This window comes from Cervus canadensis, chromosome 16 (assembly GCF_019320065.1).
Source record: "Cervus canadensis isolate Bull #8, Minnesota chromosome 16, ASM1932006v1, whole genome shotgun sequence".
NCBI classification, from domain to species: domain Eukaryota; kingdom Metazoa; phylum Chordata; class Mammalia; order Artiodactyla; family Cervidae; genus Cervus; species Cervus canadensis.
Window position 1 is genome coordinate 55,487,393 of NC_057401.1, and position 23,509 is coordinate 55,510,901.

Here is a 23,509-nt window from a genome sequence, read left to right on the forward strand (position 1 = left end):
AACAGGCAACCAAAAAAACCTGCAATGTTTTTAGTTTTTAATTACAAACAAGCTGTATTAAGTGAAGATGTTGAACAGCCAACGGCTCCAGGTGGACTCACACAAACAGATGAGAGTACATCACTCCACACTGAGGTCCGCTGACAGCTGACGCTGGCCGTGAGCTGCTGGGAGTCAGGACAGGTGGACAGGCCCTACACACGGAGGCCCCGGCCTGGGTGTGGGACTGTGTCTGCAGCTCAGCGGAAACAGGCTCTCACAGGAGGAGTCTGATCCCCGGTGAGGACTCAGAACAGCAAGGGTGATCGAGGATACTGCTGAACAAGAAGATGACAATCGATGCAGAGAAGGATGGGAACCACGAGGAAACCACAGCAACGCCGGAAGAAAGTCAAAAGGCAGGATGAAAACTGAACCCAGAAAGCGTCTGCCCTCTACTCCCAACCAACTCACCATTATTTTCCTGAAACTTCAGGAAGCTTCCACATACAGGATATACTGAAAAGAAACATGACGGAACAAGTGTGTTACAAAGGAAGTTTATCTCAGAAGCATTTAAAAGATGCTAAGATGTGATCCTTCTCTAAAGCTCATGTATTAATCACACGAGGACAGAACAGTTCAAAAGGGACACAAGACTCCTCCAAACCAACCAAGTCCGGCATCATGACAGAGCTAATATTAAGCAGACGCAAGCATGTGCCGGAGCACTGACACCCTATGGCTTTCTCAATACGACAAAATCACAAGTTCAAAGCCTCAACAACGCTGCTCGGTGCCTTCGGGGGATCAGCGGGCAGTAAAAGGCTCCTTGCAGGACCCAAGCCCTGTGATCTAACAGCTGGACAGAAGCTGTGAGCAGGGGACAGCCTCGCAGCCCTAGGACACGGCCTTCCCAGCAGCTGCTGGCTGTCTTTTTGCTGAAAGGTCATGAAAACAGTGGGCAGGATTCCCATCAAGACGGTCCCCAAACGCTGCTGCTGCTGCTAAGGCAAGTGACGAAGCTCCTCTAACCAAAACATTCCAGAACCCCCACGGGATAAGGTCTACAAGGCGTTCAGTCGGCAAAGGGCCGGAGTTTGCACAGGCAGAGACTCTGGACACCAGCTCAACCGGCTGAGGGGCTCTGAGGTCAGTCAAGGTCAACGTGGAGTCCTCCCAGAGCACACGGAACACAGGGGCGAGAACCGTTTCTTAACCGCAGGATGCATCTTCCCCACACGAGCCATGGCCTCTTGGGTGTTATGTTTGAAAAACAAATGCTGACAGTGAAAATAAAGTCAAACAGTCACCGTTCGTCAAAGGTTACTAGCTGGCAGCGTCCCACGGAACCCCGGACCACCAAGGGCAGAGATGCTGATACACGCGGCCAGGAACGGGCGCAGCTGTAGCAGCGTGTCCTTGCTCCAAAGACGGGAGGGGAGAAGGCACGACCAATCCCATTACGGAGGAGACAGAAACGAGACTGATGGTTAAGCAGTAGTACTGAGCTGTGTTTTTTTCCTTTTTAATTAGGGGTTTTTTTTGGAGCGGGTTGGGGGAACTAGGGGTGTACTGGTCAAAGAAAGAAATATTTAACAAGTAAATCTTTGTTTAAACTAGTGGTGTTTGAAGGATGCATTAATTCTTCTGAAAGAGCACACTCCTTTTTTTAGTAAACTGATGCCTTTTTAATAGCATTTTACAAAGCAAAATCTCCAAGGACACACTTTTTTTTATTATTATTATTTATGTTTCTGGATTCCACTATTGAAGAAAGGAGAGAGAGAAAACAACCACGTTTAAATCACAATTCTGGTTGATGGAGAGAGAAGACAAATGACAAGAATTACCGCGCAGGCTGTAACCTCACGTCCCGCAGAACCAACCGCAGGTGTTTGGAGATAGAGCCACGGCTTTCCGCCGAGAGAAAGAAGGAAGGCTCCAGGAGAGCAGGAACACACCTGCACATGATAAGGGGTTAGCCACAGCAGGGCAGAATGAGGAGGGGCCCTGTGCACGCTGTGGGAGACACCCACACCCCCAGATCACAGGGGACATCTGGGCTCCATCCGGAGTCCCACTGCCACCCACCCCGGGGCTGTCCGCAGGCGTCCCAGCCGGGGAAGGTGCATGGAGCACTGATGCCCTGGGGTCAGGGGCGAGAGGCGGGTAAATGCCTGCCTCCTCCACCTCTGCTCCAGAGGCAGTCAATGGCACAGAGCACGTCTCAGCAGTACTCGGTCCCACTTTCCCTATTGCTGTTCCGTCACCTGGTCGTGTCCGACTCTTTGCAACCCCATGGACTGCGGCAGGCCAGGCTTCCCTGTCCATCACCATCTCCTGGAGTGATTCTCCTTATTAATCCTCTAGAAAACCAGGGAAGGATGAAAAAAGTCATCAGAACGCCAAATTCCTACCAAGGGAGCACTTCTGTCAGGAGAAATTAAGTGAGTTCTTAAATGCTAGGGAGCTTTCCAATGGGTAATTTCATAGGACAAACAACAAAACGTAGAAAAATCATAAGATTAACCAGGGGGGAAATACATAAAGTATAACAGTGTCCTTTTTAATTAATGACGTTTTCTCACAGACCAAGCTTCTGCATGTAAAATTTTCCCTTATTTCTATATTTTGATCCTCAGCGAAGTTAACACAGAGAATTTATACCATCATTTAATCATGCTTCTGTTATTACAAGTGAGGTTTTTAGCCATATCTACAGGCAAGTGGGAAGAAATCAACATTACATTTGATAAGCCAATCCTTTCCTTCTAAAACAAAGACTGTCTCCTTGCTTTGCAAATGTCACTATTGGGCCCACACTGACAGCAATTCCTATTTTAGTATATGTGCCGCCGAAGCCAGCACTGACAACAGTTCCTATCAGACATAAGTGTGTCCCGAGGTAGAAGCACCTCTGTTGGGCAATCCAGGCACTGCTACTGAGACCAAGGGCCCAGGGTGCTGTTTCATTTAAAGACGGTACCAGCAGAAGTCACAGGGGATGGTGAGGGAGAATGCGTCCCCACCTGCCACCGAGCCCAACGAGGATGAGGACACAGCAAACAGCGATGGCCACATATTCACAGCTGGGCCCCTCTCCATGGAGCTTCGCCAGCAGTGACTTAGGTAAAAAGGAAAGTCTGGGTTACCAAATCCTCAGAACTCATTAGTGTATCAGTGGAGAAAGAAAAAAAAAAAAATACTATCCAAAGATCTGAAGAGAAAGAACTGAAAGAAGTACTAAGATGAAATTCAAAGATAACGTGTAAAGTCACATTTACATTCAAAATATTAATTTCTTAAGTTCAAGTGAGGAAGGATCTGGGTGAAAAAAAGGAACTAAAGGAACAAAAAAACCCTGGGCATTCTGGAGAGCTCTATGAGCGGGAACTCGGACAGGACAGGGCAGGGCAGCATGTACCCTGCACAGGTCACAGAGATCAGAGCTGGTATGCTGTGATCCACAGCAGTGCGAAGCGTGGACGCTACTGGGGGGCAGCGAGGAAAAGCGCGGCTGCTTAAAGAAGACCCTGAGGCCAGGAGGGACCTGCTCTCCGTTCTCAGACATTTCAGAGACTCCGCAGAAAAGAGCTCTGGTGGGTCTGGATGCTTGAGCTCCAACAGCCAACACCGGAATCAACTGACGTTTCAGGGGAAGAGAGCTCACCTTCAGAAGAGTATCGAGGCGGAGGGATGGAGAGAATACTAGGCGATTAAAAACAGAGGTTATGCGCACGTTTAGGAGCTTCCTGTGTGTGTGTGTGAGTGCTCAGCTGCATCCAACTCTCTGGGACCCCGTGGACTGCAGCCCGCCAGCTCCTCTGTCTATGCGATTCTCCAGGCAAGAATACTGAAGTGGGTTGCCATTTCTTCTCCAGAGGATCTTCCTCACCCAGGAATCGAAGCCTGGTCTCTTGCACTGCAGGCAGATTCTTTACCATCTGAGCCCCCAGGATTCAAGTTGCCAAATCTCTAAGCTGCATGACTTTCATGAGCCCTTGAAAATTGTTATGGGTATGACTGGGAAGAGGAGGCCGTGTCATTTCTTGAAAACAAAGCAAAAAATGCACAACTTTCCCTACAAGGCCATGATCACAAAGATGTATGAGATGTATGAGAGACTCTTTGGGCAAAATGAGGTACCACTACTGGAGATGAGGAAGAAGGTGGATCCCGGAGGGTTTCAACTTCAGTGCTCTTCCTCTGGGCTGTGGAGCTAGTTCCTCAGACCTGCAAACTTCCTCAGAAGGCAGCAGGGTATGGGACAAAGAACACAACATGCTTCAGGGTTAGAGCGGGTTGGGTCCAGAACCCAAGAGCTACCTGCCCACATACTGGCCTCATGACCCTCAGCAGGTTCCAGGGGGAAAATGCCAGGACCCATGTGAGCGGGGCCCTGGGAAGGCACCCAGCAGACAACCTGAGGAAGGCTCAGCAGGGGCTCCCCCAGATGTAAAACACAGAAGAGGGACCCCAGTAAAAAGACCATACATCATGACCAAGTAGGCTTTATCCCAGGGATGCAAGTATTCTTCAACATTCACAAACCTATCACTGTGATACACCACATTAACAAACTGAAAGATAAAAGCCACATGATTATCTCAATAGATGCAGAGAAAGCCTTTGACAATATTCAACATCCATGTATAACAAAAACTCTACAGAAAGCAGACATAGAAGGAACATACCTCAATATAATAAAAGCCATATATGATAAACCCACAGCAAACATTATCCTCAATGGCGAAAAATTGAAAGCATTTCCCCAAAGTTAGGGACAAGACAAGGGTGCCCACTCTCACCACTACTATTCAACATAGTTTTGGAAGTTTTAGCCACAGCAATCAGAGAAGAAAAAGAAATAAAAGGAATCCAGATTGGAAAAGAAGTAAAACTCACTGTTTGCAGATGACATGATCCTCTACATAGAAAACCCTAAAGACACCACCAGAAAATTACTAGAACTAATCAATGAATATAGTAAAGTTGCAGGATATAAAATTAATACACAGAAATCCCTTGCATTCCTATACACTAACAACCAGAAAACTGAAAGAGAAATTAAGGAAACAATCCCATTTACCATTGAGACGAAAAGAAAAAAATACTTAGGAATAAACCTACCTAAAGAAATAAAAGACCTATATATAGAAAACTATAAAACACTGATGAAAGAAATCAAAGATGACACAAATAGATGGAGAAACTTACCATGTTCATGGATCAGAAGAATCCATATAGTGAAAAAGAGTATACTACCCAAAGCAATCTACAGATTCAATGCAATCCCTATCAAGCTACCAACGGTATTTTTCACAGAACTAGAACAAATAACTTCACAATTTGTATGGAAATACAAAAAAACCTCAAAAAGCCAAAGTAATCTTGAGAAAGAAGAATGGAACTGGAGGAATCAACCTGCCTCAGACTATGCTACAAAGGTACAGTCATCAAGACAGTATGGTACTGGCACAAAGACAGAAATATAGATCAGTGGAAAAAACTAGAAAGTTCAGAAATAAATCTACACACCTATGGATACTTTATCTTTGACAAAGAAGGCAAAAATATACAATGGAAAAAAGACAATCTCTTTAACAAGTGGCACTGGGAAAACTGGCCAACCACTTGTAAGAGAATAAAACTAGAACACTTTCTAACACCATACACAAAAATAAACTCAAAGTGAATTAAAGATCTAAATGTAAGACCAGAAACTATAAAACTCCTAAAGGAAAACATAGGCAAAACATGCTCTGATGTAAAATCACAGGAAGATCCTCTATGACCTACCTCCCAGAGTAATGGAAATAAAAGCAAAAATAAACAAATGGAACCTAATTAAACTTTAAAAAGCTTTTACACAATGAAGGAAACTATAAGCAAGGTGAAAAGACAGCCTTCAGAATGGGAAAAAATAACAGCAAATGAAGCAACTGACAAAGAATTAATCTTAAAAGTATACAAGCAGCTCATGCAGCTCAATACCAAAAAAATAAACCCAATCAAACAATGGGCCAAAGAACTAAACAGAAATTTGTCCAAAGAAGACATACAGATGGCTAACACATGAAAAGATGCTCAACATCACTCATTATTAGAGAAATGCAAGTCAAAACCACAATGAGGTATCATCTCACGCCAGTCAGAATGGCTGCTATCAAAAAGTCTACAAACAATAAACGCTGGAGAGGATGTGGAGAAAAGGGAACCCTCTTACATTGTTGGTGGGAATGCAAACCAGTACAGCTACTATGAAGAACAGTGTGGAGAATCCTTAAAAAACTGGAAATAGAACTGCCATACGACCCAGCGATCCCACTGCTGGGCATACACACTGAGGAAACCAGAACTGAAAGAGACATGTGCACCCCAATGTTCATCGCAGCACTGTTTACAATAGCTAGGACACGGAAGCAACCTAGATGTCCATCGGCAGATGAATGGATAAGAAAGCTGTGGTACATATACACAATGGAATATTACTCAGCTATTAAAAAGTACACATTTGAATCAGTTCTAATGAAGTAGATGAAACTGGAGCCTATTATACATAGTGAAGTAAGTGAGAAAGAAAAACACCAATACAGTATATTAATACATACATATGGAATTTAGAAAGATGGTAATGATGATCATATATGCAAGACAGCAAAAGAGACACAGATATAAAGAACAGACTTTTGGACTCTGTGGGAGAAGGCGAGGGTGGGATGATTTGAGAGAATAGCATTGAAACATGTATATCACCACATGTGAAATAGACGACCAGTACAAGTTCAACGCATGAAACAGGGCACTCAAAGCTAGTGCGCTGGGACATCCCAGAGGGATGAGTTGGGGGAGGAAGGTGGGAGGGGGGTTCGGGATCGGGGGACACATGTACACCCGTGGCTGACTCATGTCAATGTACGGCAAAAACTACCACAATATTGTAAAGTAATTAGCCTCCAATTAAAATTTAAAAATTAAAATTTTTTAAAAAAAGGACAACCCCTGGCCCCTAGCCAAGGACGTACTCGGCAAAGGGCAGGTGCAGAGCTGACAAGCCGTAATGGCACAGCCAACACATGAAACTCTTCGGATACTCAGTTCTTGCCACTGTGCCTAGTTACTGCTCTGGCTTATCCACTCAGATCCTCAACTCGGCTAAGATCCTCCAGTCTGTTTTAAATGCCCCTGACACTGGTCTACAAAGCAAAGCGTGAGGAAGCCAGAGCATTCCGAGTGCACAGCAATGGCCCTCAAACAGGGATTTCTGCAGTGCAGCTGCCCGGGGGTGCTGGACACAGGCCCACATGCGCTACCTGAGGGTCCTGTGCCGCCTGCCCACAGCCATTCACAGCCTGGCATGGGGGTCAGCACTGGTCTTCAGATGTGATGGATCACAGGACACCTGTGAGGTTCTACCCGCCAGCATCAGGACCAATAGGCAGCTAACGGCAGCTGGTTAATCAAACCAGCCCATCCTAAATGAAATCAACTCTGAATATTCACTGGAAGGACTGATGCTGAAGCCGAATTTCCAATACTTTGGCCACATTATGTGAAAAGTGGATTCATTAGGAAAGACCCTGATGCTGGGAAAGACTGAAGGCAGGAGGAGAAGAGGATGACGGAGGATGAGGTGGTTGGATGGCATCACTGAGTCAGTGGACCTGAGTTAGCGCAAACTCTGGGAAATGGTGAAGGACAGGGAAGCCTGGCATGCTGCAGTCCCTGTGGTCAAGAGTCGGACACAATTTCGAGACTGAACGGAACTGAAAACAACAGTTGACAGGAACAGGTGGCCAGCTTCCAGGCTCATCTCGCTGCAGTGTCCACAAAGTGCTGAGTGGGGCCCCAACTTCAGTTTCAACAGATGCCCCAGCCTTTGGAGAGGCACTACCAGCATTCCGACCAGGCCAACGCCTGAGCCCTTCCAGTGTTCCCTTACACATCTCAAGGCACCTAAGAACAATATGCTATCTGGAGAAAATAGCCAGGTTCATCCTGTATTGCTTAAATAAGATGTCTTCTTCTATTACTGAGAAAGAGGCTGTGATGCAAGCTGCATGTCCTATGAAAAGGTAGGAGGCTGAGACATACACAGAAGTAGAATAGTCCACTGTTAGTTTTTGTTTTTTTGTTTTTTTTTAATATAATCCATACAATGGAACCTCCCTAAAATTTCTAAAAGTGAATTGAACAAATGCAATTTTCTTGAATGGTCTTTATATCTTGCTGCTATCTAGTCACTAAGTCATGTCCGACTCTTTGTGACACGATGTACTGTAGCCCGCCAGGCTCCTCTGTCCATGGGATTCTCCAGGCAAGAATACTGGAGTGGGTTGCCATTTCCTCCTCTAGGGGATCTTCCCAACCGAGGGATCAAACCTGGGTCTCCTGCTGGCAGGCAGAGTCTTTACCACTGAGCCACCTGAGACGTCTTCTTCATACCTTAGCTCTTTGATAAAGAATTTCACTGCATAAAGTTAAATATTTTATCCCATGTAGAAATATAAGCCAACTAAAATAAAAAACTCCAGAAGAAAATTAAAACTATCCACCTATATTCTCTATTTTGAGATGTATTCTTGTCTTTTGAGATGAGACAGCTCTAAACACACGTCCTACTTCCGTGAATTTTTTTAAGCACAAAATGAGATTCTCAGCAAAGTCCAATTTAGGTTACATTTTTTTTTTTAAAGCAAGTGAACCTTATTTAGATAAGAACACTGACAGCTTCCTTTTAACTCAATATGCTCAGCACAGTGAAAGAAACAGAGGGGTAAAGTCAGTTAGCCTCTTTTGCCCCATTCCCTTCAAAATAATCTTTTTTAATCCAATGAGAATAGGAAGCTCCAGGCAGCATGTAATGATCAGTTCAGAAATTGAGGCCACACAGACTGAAAATATCAGCATGTAGCCAGCTTTTTATCTAGGTTATTCCAGGAGATTGTACCAGGAAACCAGGGGATATAATGCACAGACTGGACTAGGACTGTATTCCAGTGAACTGGTCCTTCACCCACATGTCTTCCAAGGATCAGGTAAACTTTAAGGATGTTACATGTCCAATACATAGAAAACTCCAGATTGTCAGAATAAAAATAATGCTTTTAACAGCATCCATTCTGCTTTGTTTATGTAAATGCTTTTCCTTTTGAAGAGTCCCGAGGGCAGAAAAAGAATGCATTTTTTAATTTCTAGATGGTTTTTAAAATCACATTTAGAGACGGATTTAACCTAGCATTACAGAACAGTTGAGAACAAATACAGACCAATTCCTCTAACAGACGGTGGAAAAGCTTCCAGGGGCTCCAGGCAGGGAATTGAAGCGCTGGAGAGGAGTGTTTTCTCACTCTGGGACACCAGACCCACCTAGGAGCGGGTGGAGACGGGTAGGAGACATGCAGGCCAGGAGTGGGGGAGGGCTCTGAGCAAAATAACTTCACACGCCCAGAAGAGGAGGAGATTAAAAAGCTTTTTTTCACCACCCTTCTTCTGTCCCAGGGGAGGGAGGTGGGCACAAAGACCCCCTTCTGAGTTCCTGTGAAGAAGGGCAGGCCCCACGCCAGGTCCTGAGTGTTGACAAACCCTGATTCACGGCTCCGGTCCCACTTAGCTCCCACATAAAACGGGCGATTCAGCCACTCAAGGGGCTGGGGCGGGTTCTGAATTCACTTAGGTCTGTTTGGAAACAGACCCCCATTGACAGGGGCTCTGACTCAGCAGCATCTCGCCTGACTCCTCTTCTCGGCAAGTCGTCAATGCCGTGGTGTGCCCCACACTGAGTCACACATCACTGTATCCAAGTTAGGAATAAACCACAAAACACTCACCACGGGAGTCATGAATGTCTTAACATGACTCTCATCCTCTGTAAATGCCAATTAGAAAACAGAGGGCAGTGAGTCAACGGACCTTACATCCTGGTTCAGCAGGGACAGTCCCAGCTTACCCCTATTGTTCCAAGATAATTATCAGTAAACCCCTCTTTCATAAAAGTGTCTCTGTTTAGACCATAAATTATACAATCAGCTTATCAATCAAGAGGGCTTCCCTGGTGGCTCAGTGGTAAAGAACCCGCCTGCCAACGCAGGAGACCTGGGTTCGATCCCTGGGTCAGGAAGATCCCAGGAGATGGAAATGGCAACCCACTTCACTATTCTTCCTGGAGCATCTCATGGACAAGAGCCTGGCAGGCTACAGTCCACAGGCTTGCAAAGAGTTGGACACGACTGAGCATGCACGCATCCATGATACTAAGTGGTAAGTAAATGTAACACCAACATTGATAAAAATCCTTGCAGTGAGTTTGACTGATTTTGCTGGTTTGTTTAAACTGTAACAACAGGTCTGTGGAAATTTCAGGGCAAGTCCTACATCCTACATCCTACAGATGCTCTTACCTAAGAGCCACAGGTTCAATCCCTCAGTTGGGAAGATGCCCTGGAGCAAGAAATGGCAACCCACTCCAGTATTCTTGCCTGGAGAATCCCATGGGCAGAGGAGCCTGGTGGGCTATAGTCCATGGCGTCACACAGAGTTGGACACGACTGAAGCGACTTAGCACGCACATACAGATGCAAAGCGGACCCAACAACCTGTTGGCTGAGTATGCAGCCAAAATACTCAGCCAATAACCCTGAGGGGCCTGACACAGTGACCAGAGAAGTGAGAGCCCTTGGCAGAGTTGGGAGCAATTCTTCCTCTCCAAGGGGTCCTGGGTCCCAGCCCACAGAGGGACCGTCTTTCTTTTGCTCCATCTCTTTTTCTCCTCTTCCTCTGTCAGCTATCATTTCTATTTTATATGTTAAATATGTATATGTATATATGCCTGTATGTATGTGTGTGTGTGTGTGTATATATATATATGTATATATGCCTGTGTGTGTGTATATATATGTATATATGCCTGTGTGTGTATATATATATATGTATATATGCCTGTGTGTGTGTGTATATATATATATGTATATATGCCTGTGTGTGTGTGTGTATATATATGTATATATGCCTGTGTGTGTGTCTGTATATATATATGTATGTATATATGCCTGTGTGTGTGTGTCTGTATATATATATATGTATATATGCCTCTGTGTGTGTGTATATATGTATATATGCCTGTATGTGTGTGTGTGTGTGTGTGTATATATATGTATATATGCCTGTATGTGTGTGTGTGTGTGTGTGTGTGTGTGTGTATGCATGCTCAGTTGCTTCAGTCCTGTCCAACTCTGCAACTCCAGGGACTGTAGCCCACCAAGCTCCTCTGTCTACGGGATTTCCCAGGTAAGAATAATGAAGTGGGTCAGCATGCCCTCCTCCAGGAGATTTTCCTGACCGGGGGACCAAACCCACATCTCTGCATTGCAGGCAGATTCTTTACTGCAGAGCCACCAGGGAAGCCCATATATTTATATATAATACCTTATATATTTATATATATATTTCCCTATTTCCTAGTGAACTGGAGGCAGCATGCTTTAAAATGTCAGTATCCTGGGCCGTCCAAATCCCCAGGTCCCAGGACAGGAGCTCCAGCAGGGAAGGTGTGTCTCTAGTGCCCCAAGCTTCAGGACAGCCAGAGCCCAGCAGCGTGAAACTCGCACAAGCACCAGAAAGGGAGCAGGGCCGTAACAAGGTCTCTGTGTGTTTGAAATTTTCATGACATTTTGTGTGTTTGAAAATATTCACATTCCATCATTATACAAAAAAATAAAATGGGATCTTTAAACTTTGAAATCATTAAATGTGTGAAATATAAGCCACAGAAAACAAAATGTAAATGTGGCAATTTATTTATGAAAGTTTTAAATACATGAATATTCATTTGTTGTCAACACCTAAGTGGATTCCTGAATAAATCCCCTGCCGCCGGGGCGTCCTTGTATGTTCACTGCTGTGGGTGCCTTCCTCTCTCAAAGCTCAGGGCAGAGTCCATGGGACAAACCAGCCACAGGGAAACTATGGGAAACGGGCTGTCTGTGCTCATCTAAAAACACCCTTGTGAAAACTGAATTTAATGGTCAAGTGTTTCAGAAGACCACTGCATTTATTAAATTAATATATTCAATATCAATTCTCTCAATATATGCATCAAATGTTCAATGGCCATAAAGATGGGACTTAAGGCCCAAAACCCAAGTGACTATGATGTAAAGAAAAATTAAATGCTTTGGCTAGCTCCGACTACTTGGCATTAAGCAAAAATATTATTTTTTGAAAGGCTCAATGTATCTAACTTTTAAAATCATCTTTGAAAGCATAAATAGGAATTTAAGACCTCTGTTTTATAAAGAACTGGCATAAAAATGTATTTTTTAATGAGAACTATGGTTCTCATTTAAAATGTAGTCACCTCTAAAAAATAACATATCACTATTTCTGATGCAAAGATACAGATTTACTGTAACACGGTATTTTGTGAACTTTCTTCTCATAAGCATGATCTCCCCCAACCAGCACACACACGCGTCAACATATCCTATATATTTTCATGACTCTCATAAATTATGCTGAGGTCATATAAGTGGACTGATGGTCAACTATACAAGACAAAGCCTACATTACCACTTTGGGGCAGGGGGGGTGCCCAAAATATCTGTATAGTTGTCAATGTGATAAAATGAGTTTTATTCAAAATGCCCAGGCAAACTTAAGTGAACTGAGCCTCATCATATCTGATCCTGAGAAAACTAGGTTTATGAAACGGATCTTGCTTCCACATCTTGAAGTTATGTTCCAAGACCTAGTTTTATGCTGGTATATCACTGAATTTTAATACCATAATAATATAGAATCATCAGCTCCAAAGAACATACAATTTACACAAAAGAGAAACAAGAATTGGACTCCACTCCTAGACCTTAAAGAATTTTTTTTTTTAAAGTAAAAATTGTGGAAAGGGTGTTCTAAGTAAAGAGTGGAGAAAGTTAGAAGGAAACTGGAAAACTTGTAGAAAATATTTGCATCCTGATAGTCTCAAGAAGAAAACTTGTGGTCCAATTCCTGCTCACAATGTTTTGGAAGTCATGGAGTTCTAACCAGTGGCAGTCTGGAGACACTTAATGGATCTCTTCTCAGAATACTGTGTTCAAATACATAAAAGAAAAACAATAACGTTACACAGAAAATCAACCATGTTTTTCGAAGTCATCTAAAGACTTCAAAGTATTTCTGTGCTTCTTTAGGACACACGAAACAAGATGTAGCAGCCAGTCTAGTAACCACTGACATGTGAATCAGTGCTGAGCACTAAGGAAACTCTGAGGCCTCTGCAGTTAAGCACACATAACAGAATTTGAAAATATGTGTGGTGTCCACTGATGACAAGTCACAGGTGCTGCCAGAACTACTGCGTTACATTCACGATGGAAAGAAATACCGTATTTAGTTGGAGAGCTGGGAAAAAATAAAGATGTAATTAATTTCTTTCCCATCCAAGTTCATGGGTTTCTTCACTCCAGCCAAAATCTCTGTACTCTGGACACTGCATTACTTACTTGACTTTTTGAGCTCTACCTTTGGATGGAATGTCTTAAGAGTCACTGAGAACCAGGCTCTTAGGCAGGGGACCATAAGCTCTGAGCAGAATCTTTCCCAGGCCAGGATTCAGGGGGCAGCCCTGTGTGTGCCCCTGACCCCAGATGACCAACTTCTCTGAGCTGCTAGTCAATCCCTTCTTTAAGTTATGAAAGCAAGGTAAAGTAGGCTGGGTAGGCAGACAGACAAGACACAAAGACGACTTGAGGGAGAAACAGAAAACAGAGATGGGCTTAGGGCAGCTCTGTGAGAGGGCACCAGCCCTCTCCTCCAGCACCTCCTCACCATGAGACGAGGCCACCTCCCCTCCCTCCCCTCACCCCACCCCTCCCCAGGAGACTGAAGGCCCCACACACTTTGGATAAATTCCCTTTGTTGCCCCAGGAGCCAGAAAAGCCTTCACCAAGTCAGGCCCTGAAAGTATACGCCAGGCTGTGATGTAACTCCTCAAGTGCAAACTATGAAACACCAGGGCCACTGAGTATTAGACCACTAGGGATGGGTGGCAACTAGAGCTACCTTCCCCAGAAACTAGCAGCATCATAAAGGGGATCTTTTCCCAAAGGCCATGAAGAATCTCCACCTTAGTGAGGCTGAAGTGTCAGCACACAGGCTCCTTTGTCTCACTTCGCTGCAGTGACCTTACTTAGAGCCGAGTGGTCACTGCTGGGGGTTCGTCCATAATGCTGCATTTGCAAACGACAAGCAAGGCTCTACCTAGATTTATGTTGACCATCACAGGAAGGCAAGAGTTATAGAGATGGACGCTTCTCATTTATATGCACAAAACAACACAAACCCTCTGGGCTTTGATGCCAGCATTTTTTTTTTTTTCCATAGCCAAATGTATGATTTATTTTTGGAGAGGTATAATTAAAAGTGAGGTTTTTCCAATTAAGGGGAGAAATAACAATATGAGATCATACCCTGGTTACATGTTAATTATCACATTCTGTACAATGTGGATGTGCTCAACATGTATTTAATGATAATATGAGTATTTGAAATTTAAAAATTATAAACCACTTGCCAATATTGTAAATCCATAATGTTGAAATAAATACCTACAAGGGAGTAAATTTTAAAAACGGAAGCCTTTGACAATGCTTGTGGATCATCCCAAATGTTACAGACAAGCAGAAGATCAAATTAATTGACACTACTGCTAGTTTCCACTTAATTTCTTCATAATATGGCTGTCTGGTGTAGCATTAGTAAAGATACTTCCTACAACCACATGGGTACCCCAGAGACTGTGACGAATCACTTTACAGCAGCCAAGATCATCAACAGAGAATCCTAAATGTCGATAGCATTCATCTGTTTCAAAAAGAGTGTTGTTTGTATATGGTCCAAAAAATGCCAAACCAGATGATGGGTCAATAAAGTCAGCCCAATAGCCTTCAGCTCGAAGGGCATAGCAAATTTCCTTAGCACCGCTGATGAACTTTTCTAAGAGCACTTCTCTTTCATTTTCTACCTCCTCACTCCAAACAGTCATATCATTCTTAGTTTTCTGTGTTACAGTCAGAATCATTAGTTTGTTGGTGGCTACTTCTGGAAACAGTGATTCAAAATCTCTTCGCAGCAACTCTGGACATGTTTGGATTGCACACTCTACTTTGGCACTTTCAAAGTAAGTTTCTGCACTGTTAATTTCTTGTTCAACAGGTGTATCATTACCCTGAAATTCATTCACGTATTGTGCCATAACAAATTCATGTCTTTCACTCGATAAAGGTTCTGCTAGAACATCAGGTAAAGTTTTATGAACCTGGCTTTTCTTCTGTGATGCAGTCCCATTGAGGTGACAGTCAAAACCTATGTTCCCAGGAAGCTGGAATCTCTGATCCTGAGGTCCAAATGGTCCCATGGTTTCACCAGGCCAAACTGTTCGAGAGCAGATATCTGGAGGTGCAGTGGCCACATGAGACTCATCAGAACCTGAAGATCCTGCGGTTGAAAAGGCTCTGGGATTGACAACCCTTTTAACTAAAGAGCAAAATCCTGGGAGATAGGAAACCAGTCTGGCTCTGTTACAGAGTACATTGGCCATTTCTGGTGGAAAGGGCAGACGAAAATTATCTTCCCTTTTGTAAAGTTATTCCAGTCGCCGCCGCCACAGCCGCCTCCAGCGGTCCCAGGCCCGTACTCTCGATGCCAGCATTTTTTATCTGAATTAGCAAGGGCTGATTTCTTGCTTTCTAACCTTATCACCAGGGCAGAGGTTTCAGACCGGAAATACCAAGAAACAGCAAGGAACCAGTCCTCGTCAGGTTTCAGATACACTTCTGGTCTACTAAACAATTACTCTGCAGCAAGCTCTCCTTGTCTCTGTGGGCGACTCCCATCTGTGCTTGGCAGAGTAATGAAAAAGACAGGACGGACCGAAGAGCAGCTATTGGCTAAACCCTGCCTTTGTCCTCCATTATCCCAAATAATGCAGATTGCCTAATTCTGACCTCGGGCTCTTCAGCTTAGGGTCTACAATCAAATGTTATAAAGTTTAGCTAGCCAGCATGACCTTAAATGGTACAATTTCAGAGTCTTTCAAATGCTGAAAAATTTAGGTTGGCATTCCTGTAGTTTTAGTCAAAAGTATTCCCTGGTGGCTCAGTGGTAAAGAACCCGCCTGCCAATGCGGGAGTCACAGGAGACTGTTCATTCCCTGGGTCGGGAAGATCCCCCTGGAGGAGGAAATGGCTACCCACTCCAGTATTTTTGCCTGGAAAATCCATGGACAAAGAGGCCTGGCAGGCTACAGTCCATGGGGTCGCAAAAGAGTCACAACTTCACAACCAAACAACACCACCAATTATTTAGAGTGGACAATGAGAAACTCAGCAACAGGCCTTTCTTATAATGGCACCATGCCTGCGGCAAGCTATTACCAAATGTTTTGCTTCTTTTACAACGGTATAAATAATCTGCCATGTGTATAGCTTTCGTCGAACATCAATCAGTTCTTTCTGGTCATACAAACTGAAGTACAAACCAGATGTCTGACTTACTTATTTGACTGGGTAAATCAGACTTGGCTGGGTCTTCTGGATACTCTCTGTGTCTTTACTACTCCAGGCCTAGAAAGATCTCCAATTCTTCCCCCAATACCTTTATGATGTTTGATCTCAGGGCAAGGCTAGACAGAATTGAACAACTGAAATGCTGAAACAGGGTCACACTCCAATTAATTTCTCATTATTACAATTGCTAATATACTATCTTCATTTCACCAAATGCTGAAATAATATAGCAAGTTAAAATAGGTATTTAAACTTTAATACATTGAATGCAAATAGTTGAAAAGTGATAAAATACATTTCTATGTATATAATATTCTCTCTCAAGAACTTCAAATCAACTCCAAAAAAGGTTTTACTTTTACCTACTGCTGAGCACACAGTAGGTGCTCAAGAAATGTGTGATGTGTGAATGATTAAGTGAGCATTAAAGAGTGTTTTAGGTAAAACAGAATGTAAAACTGAATGGTGAAGGATTCAGGAACTAGCAAAAGATTATCGGAAGCAAGTATATCAAATTTTTAAATAAAACCAAAGCTTTTTAACCCCAGTATATATAAATTACTACACTCTCTCCATGGAATGTGTTAAGAAAAAGCTAACTATTATCTACATCATAAAGCTAACCACAAAAAACTTTAATATGTCTAATATGAAACTCTTTAAAAAAACCAAAACATGTCACAATAGGAACCTCTGCTTTGAGCGAAATACAGAAAATACACCCCAATATTATATGTGAGTTCTATAAGGCAGGGTTCCCCAACCTCTGGGATCTAATACCTGATGATCTGAGGTGCAACTGATGTAATAATAATAAAGTGCACAATAAATGTAATGTGCTTGAACCATTCCAAAACTATCTCCCACTGCCCTGGGTCTGTGGAAAAAACTGTCTCCCACGAAATTGGTCCCTGGTGCCAAAAAGGTTGGAGACCACTGCTTAAAGCATTTTCTTAAATCCCTAATACATGGTCTGATTTCCCATCCTGTGACCTCCTTCTCTCCCTCTCCCCAGCTTCATCTACATTCCATTTAATCACCTGGAACCCTGCTTTTCTCAACTACCTTCTCTTTCATCTATAAAAGCTGGCCACCACCTGTTTTTAATAATAAACCCTTTCTAAAACACCTTGTCTAACAACCAAATCACTCTACAGCTGGTGACAACACCATCATGGGATCCAAGTGCTATTAACTTACAAAATATTTTCAAGCTAATCCTAAAATACCATTAAGTACTTACCACTTTTAATTTCCCAAAAGTAGATTTCAATCAACTAGCAGGTGATCCTAGTTTTTAAGAACTCACTATGAACCCAATATGAGAAATCATAATTAAGTGTAGCAGACAATTTTATTACCACCACTGCAGAGAATAAACGCAAGTTACAGCGCATCTCATTGACATGCATTTTATGACAACTCGAGCACTCCAGTTGAATAAAACAAAGGACATCACAGACTTGATAATCACTTCAAGAGAAGCCAACATATAAAGAATTTATGAAACAGGGCAAGCTATTTCCTGGGATTCAGTGGTAAAGTCAGAGCCGTAGCCCAAATTTCCCACCTTTGAAAGAAAATCTCTCATTTTAAAATCACTATAAATAATACCTGGAATCGAAAGAGAGCTGTTCAGACATCAATCAGTGATCATCAGAAATGACATCATCCCACAAAAGTAAAGGACACGGCAACGTGGGAACACTTTCTTAAAAATACGACTCTTGTACCATCAAGCACAACTGTGTGAGGTAAAAATATGACATAAAAATAAAAAGCATGACATGAAAAAAAAAAAACAGGGGGACTTCCCTGGTGGTCCAGTGGCTAAGACTCCATGGTCCCAATGCAGGGGGCTGGGGTTCAATCCCTGGTCAGGGGAAGAAACCCCACATGACCCAACTAAGACTTCACATGCTGCAACTAAGACCCAGGCCAGCCAGATAAACGAATAAATAAATGTTAAAAATATAAAAACGGGGACCTTCTTATAAAAGAAAAATGGAACAAAGCTGTCTTAATACCCATGAAGACTGTAACAGGAGTGATGAACAAAATCATCAGACCAGGATGGCTTAGATTTTTCCCTTTAATTCTGTCCTACCCAAAGAACAAGAAACTTAATCCACACATTCACCTCAAATAACCTAGTTGAAAAGTCAAACACTCAAACAGTACACATCAAAATCCTGACCCTCTACATAGTGGCCCTGAGGGTGCCGGCTGCAGAGGGCACCCAGTGACCACGGGCTCTCAGATCCGGGCAGGAAGCTGGCAAAGCCTTCCTGCTCCAAGGCTCTCTTGTCCCCCCAGGCCCGTGGGAAAGGCCACCGCCTGCCCCAGGAGAGGAACAACACACGAATCTGGGTTTCCTCGTGACATTTCTAACCAGCAATTCTCAACACAGGTTACTGCAACAACCAGGCTGAGACATCAACCAGTAACTAAAATGAAAAAACACGGACACACAGGAACATGAATTTAAACATTCCTACTGCCAAGTGGCGGCATGAACTCGTAAGCCCTGGCACCCACCAAGTCACAGAAGCCAAACAAACCCAACCGACTAAAGCCTGGCTCAGAGGGCTGCCTGTGAATCGGGGGCAGGAGCGGATGCGCGCACACAAGACTCTCCGGGGCGGGAACACAGGACCCGGAGCAACACAAACGCGTTACTCCACTGCATGGGAACTGTGGGGTAGAGATCAGCTTGAAAATCAAGCATAATGGAAAAATGAGCAGATCTACACCAGGCTTTATAAGTCATATTCTACTGCAATATACTCAAGATTCATCGGAGACTCTCCTATTCTAAAAATGTGATGAATAACACATTTGCGGAGCATCTACTTAGTTCACCTATGTGGGGCCTCCCTATTTGGGGGAACTCAGGGTAAAACTCAGAGTGCATCTCCTGCATGAGGCTATGTTCAGTGCACTTCAGTCACTCAGTCATGTCTGACACTTTGCGACCCCATGGACTGCAGCACGCCAGGCCTCCCTGTCCATCACCAACTCCCAGAGTTTACTCAAACTCATGTCCATTGAGTTGGTGATGCCATCCGACCATCTCATCCTCTGTCGTCCCCTTCTCGTGCCTTCAATCGTTCCCAACGTCAAGGTCTTTTTCAATGAATCAGTTCTTTGCATCAGGTGGCCAAAGTATTGGAGTTTCAGCTTCAGCATCAGTCCTTCCAATGAATATTCAGGACTGATTTTCTTTAAGACTGATTGATCTCCTTGCAGATTAAGGGACTCTCAAGAGTCCCTAACGTTAACAGCACTAAAAACTTGGTGGTGAACTGAACACCTGGCGAGCACACTCTTCACGGGTGATGAGGCCCATGAGATGCATGATAAAGCGTTCCATCCGTGACTTCGGGGCGATGTTCTACTTCAGGGCGATGTTCTCGGTGTGATACTGTGAATGTTTACACCTGTGAACACAGTCTTCACAGCTAGTAAGACCTCTTTTCAACCTTACAAACATGAGACAGAGTCCAAGAAACTTTTCCAAGGAGCACGCCACAGATGACCACCATTCATCAAGGGTATCTATTCTCAAATAAGCATGCAGTGCCTCCTTGCAAGTCCCACCAAAGTTTCTTCCCTCCCCTGAGGTGCTACCGTTCAGATGCCTTCACAACATCAGGTTGTTATCAGCTGATTCTGATAACAGAGATTGAAAGCACAACATCAGTAAAAAATGAACTTCAGGGAGATGTTTAAGTTGATCTCTCTATAAGAAATAAATGTTTGGTAGTTAAATGAAGCAAGATTACTTGGTCAACTGAAGAAAATCTGTCTCCGCTACGCTCCCTGAGTGCAACGCTTGCTCCTCACGGCCCACGTTCAAAAGCTGCCTCTCCGGGACCCAGAGCCCCTTACAGGTCTGCCCCCTGCCTTCCTCTTCACGCCCAGCCTGGCCCAACAACATGTGTGGCCCAGGGCAGACTCTCCCTTGGGAATTAACGCCTGTGGCACCTGGTAGCCCGTCCAAGATAGGCCCCAGAAATTAGCATCTCCTTGCGGCCTGGAGTCTCAGGCCCTGCCAACAGTTGAGCTTTGAACACTGGTTGTGCCTGCCTGCTTGGGGGCTCATCTTTCCTTAAAATACCTCTTTCTTTTAAAGGAGAGAGTGTTTTTGAAACCCGACTTTGCAGAAACAGCTTGACCTATTTATGAAAAACTGGGTTGGCCTCATATTGATGTGTATAATTTTAAAAGGCCCTGTGGCCTGTTTTCAGATTCCTGTAACTAAAGCCTTAAAAGGGAGGGGAAGTCTCAGAAATGGAAGCGAGGTATGGAAAAGGGAAGGCCGAGAAGGACCTGAAACTTTCTTAGCAGGCTGATGGAAAGTTCTCCTAAGAAAACATTCCCGAGAGCTTAGAAAACCAGCACTCTCACTCCCCAACGCGACCTTTCCACAGTCTACCCACTGGGAAATCAATTCGTTGGAACAAAAACATTCACCAGCGACTAGATCCCAATCTCAAAGGAAACCTTGAGAAAAGGTGCTTCTTCACTCTCCTCTGCAACTGATCAAACCTAGTAGTCACTCAGCAGACACGGAATCTGCTGAGCCTGGCCAGGCTAGATGGAGCTGGGGATGGCAAGGGAGACAAGTCCCCTTGCCAAGTGGGAGAGGTGTCGTGGGTCTGGAGAAGTAGCTAACTCTTCAACAGTAAACAGCAGTAAGCAGGTCAACACAGAAGTACGAAAACAGCCAAACGAGGAGAGGGGCCATTGCTTCTCCTCACCCGGCCGGCCGGCAGCTTGCATGCACGCGCCCCAGGTGCAGAAGCCAGCTCTCTTCCTCCCACCGTCCGGCACGAGAGAGGATGTTACACCAGAAAGACATCTGGGCCTCGAGCCAACATCTGCCTCCCACCCTCGGATGTGCCTGCCCTTGCCTGTTCCTCCAGCCAATGTTCAATAAGCACCGACTGGGTGCTGGGTGCTGGGGATACAACCATGAGTGAAGTTTAGCCTTGATGTCGATGACAGCTAAAAAAATAAAATATCAGAAAGAAAGTACCTGATGCTGGGGTGACAGAGCCCAACTTAATTGTGATGAGTAATTATACCGCAGTTCAGCGGGAGGAATTGAATTACCCCCGAAGTCAGAACTAGTGGTATTTTATTTGCTAAACAAAGTTTAGCAAAGATCATCATCCAATGCCAGTTTGACATTAGATATACCTGTGGTTAAAGAGGCATTGAGTATGGAAAAGGAAATAGCTACCCACTCCAGTATTCTGGCCTGGAAAATTCCATGGACAGAGGAGGCTAGAGGGCTACAGTCCATGGGGTCGCCAAGAGTCGGGCAGGTCAGGGAACCAAGATCCTGCATACTGTGTGGTATGGCATACAATAAATTTTTTTTAAAAAGGTGTCAAGTAGAAAAAGATTCAGAGTCAGGGGTGATGCCAGGTGAAAAGGCACAGAAGAGACAGGAGGGGACCCACAGGAGGGGCCTCACGAGGGGCCTGGGGACAGGGCAGGGGGCTCCGCGGGCATCGCTGCTCCCCCAGTCCAAGACTGTACCTGTGCCAGTGCTTTACTTATCAAGACTCTCCACGGGGAGCCTCGCTGTGGATGCTCCTAAGTGCCTGACCCAGAAATCGGACTCTCATCTGCCTCCAGCCAAGTCCAGCAATGGCCCGGGAGCGGTGTGGTCACTCTGAAGTGATCAGAGAAGAGACATAAGAGGCAGGAAAAAAGTGAGAAAACAAGGGATTAAAAAAGAAGAGAGTCTGTTTCATGAAGAATGGCACTGGCTACCGCAACAGGTCCAGAATCAGGGCGTGTGCCCCTGGCAGCCACCATCCGTCCCATTCTAGCTGACCTGATCTCGTCTGGATGCCAGAAAACCCAGGACAGGTGAATGAACCCAGGGCTCAGAGCGACACACAGCTTCGAACAAAGGCACTGGTGACAGCTATTTACAGGGTTCAGGGGCCTTTCTGAAAAGCTTACTTTTCAGTGAGGCAGATGGGGCTCTGTTTGTGAAGGACTAAGGCTGTGAGAATGAACTCTGGGTGAGTCACTCTCCTAAAGAAAGTCCCTCTGAAGGACACGCAGAGACAGAGCCTCTGAATGAAAGATGGATGGTCAACAGGAAAAATGAAATAAAATACAGCTCCTGGGAAGGTGGGGGTGGGGGGGGAGCTTGTGTTCATTCATTTTCCTTGAGAGCATCCTTCCTTCAGAGAGCTCCACGGCCATACACGACCAGGGGCAACTGGAAAGAGCCAACCTGTCCTGCTGTCCATGGTTCTGGGGGCCGCACGTGTCCTAAGTGTTTCTAACAAGCAAGATGACAGCAATACCTCGGGACACCAAGGGTAAAAGGCTGAACGTGCATTAAGCGTGCAGACACTGCCATGAGGAAATTCCTCCTGCAGAGGTAACAAAGCAAGCAAAAGAGAGATGGGTTTAGAGGCCTGGAAGACGAAACAGACAAGCACACCAACGCCAGTGGGTTCACGAGAGGAACAAAACAGGACTCGTTCCAACTCTGACCAGAGGGAAAAGATGAGCCTTTCCTGCTAACGAGGAGTAAGTTCATGGAAAGCTACTCAGTGACTCTCCAAATCCCACTGGCCAGGAGGGCACTGTCCAAACATTCGTAAAGCAATCTCAGGAAAACAAGACCCTGGGTTTGGGCAGTAGGAGCCTTTCTTCCCTTGATGTAAATCAGATCCTGAGCAGATTCTACCATCAGTTTTGCCTCATTACCATGACAGGTGGGTTTACAAGCCAAATAACCTCCCCTCAAGCTATCCATTTCAATAATTGGGCAATTTCACCCTGATTCATTCATGCCAGTGCCAACAGAGAATGGTTCCCAGGAGGTTGAGCCAACCTTGCCCAGTGGTGTGCCATGCTTTTCAGAGAAACTGGGGCTTAACTCCTGACATTTCCCTCCTCGCTCCTGTGATGGCTCTGAGGCCTCTGGT

General features: G+C 44.5%; 2 protein-coding genes across 2 annotated transcripts in view; both read right to left on the reverse strand.

Moving 5' to 3' along the window:
- The window catches only part of TRIO (trio Rho guanine nucleotide exchange factor), a 366,334-nt gene that overhangs the window by 323,157 nt on the left and 19,668 nt on the right, over nt 1-23,509 (reverse strand). The gene's annotated exons all lie outside the window — the stretch shown is intronic.
- Nucleotides 14,357-15,835, reverse strand: LOC122454188 (methylmalonic aciduria and homocystinuria type D homolog, mitochondrial-like). The gene has a single exon (XM_043488448.1). The coding sequence runs from the start codon at nt 15,575-15,577 to the stop codon at nt 14,687-14,689; it is 891 nt and encodes a 296-aa protein (XP_043344383.1). The 5' UTR covers nt 15,578-15,835; the 3' UTR covers nt 14,357-14,686.

Bases quoted from the DNA above. Each gene is read 5' to 3' on its own strand.
- LOC122454188 (XM_043488448.1), bottom strand. From the start codon at position 15,577: ATGGCCAATGTACTCTGTAACAGAGCCAGACTGGTTTCCTATCTCCCA.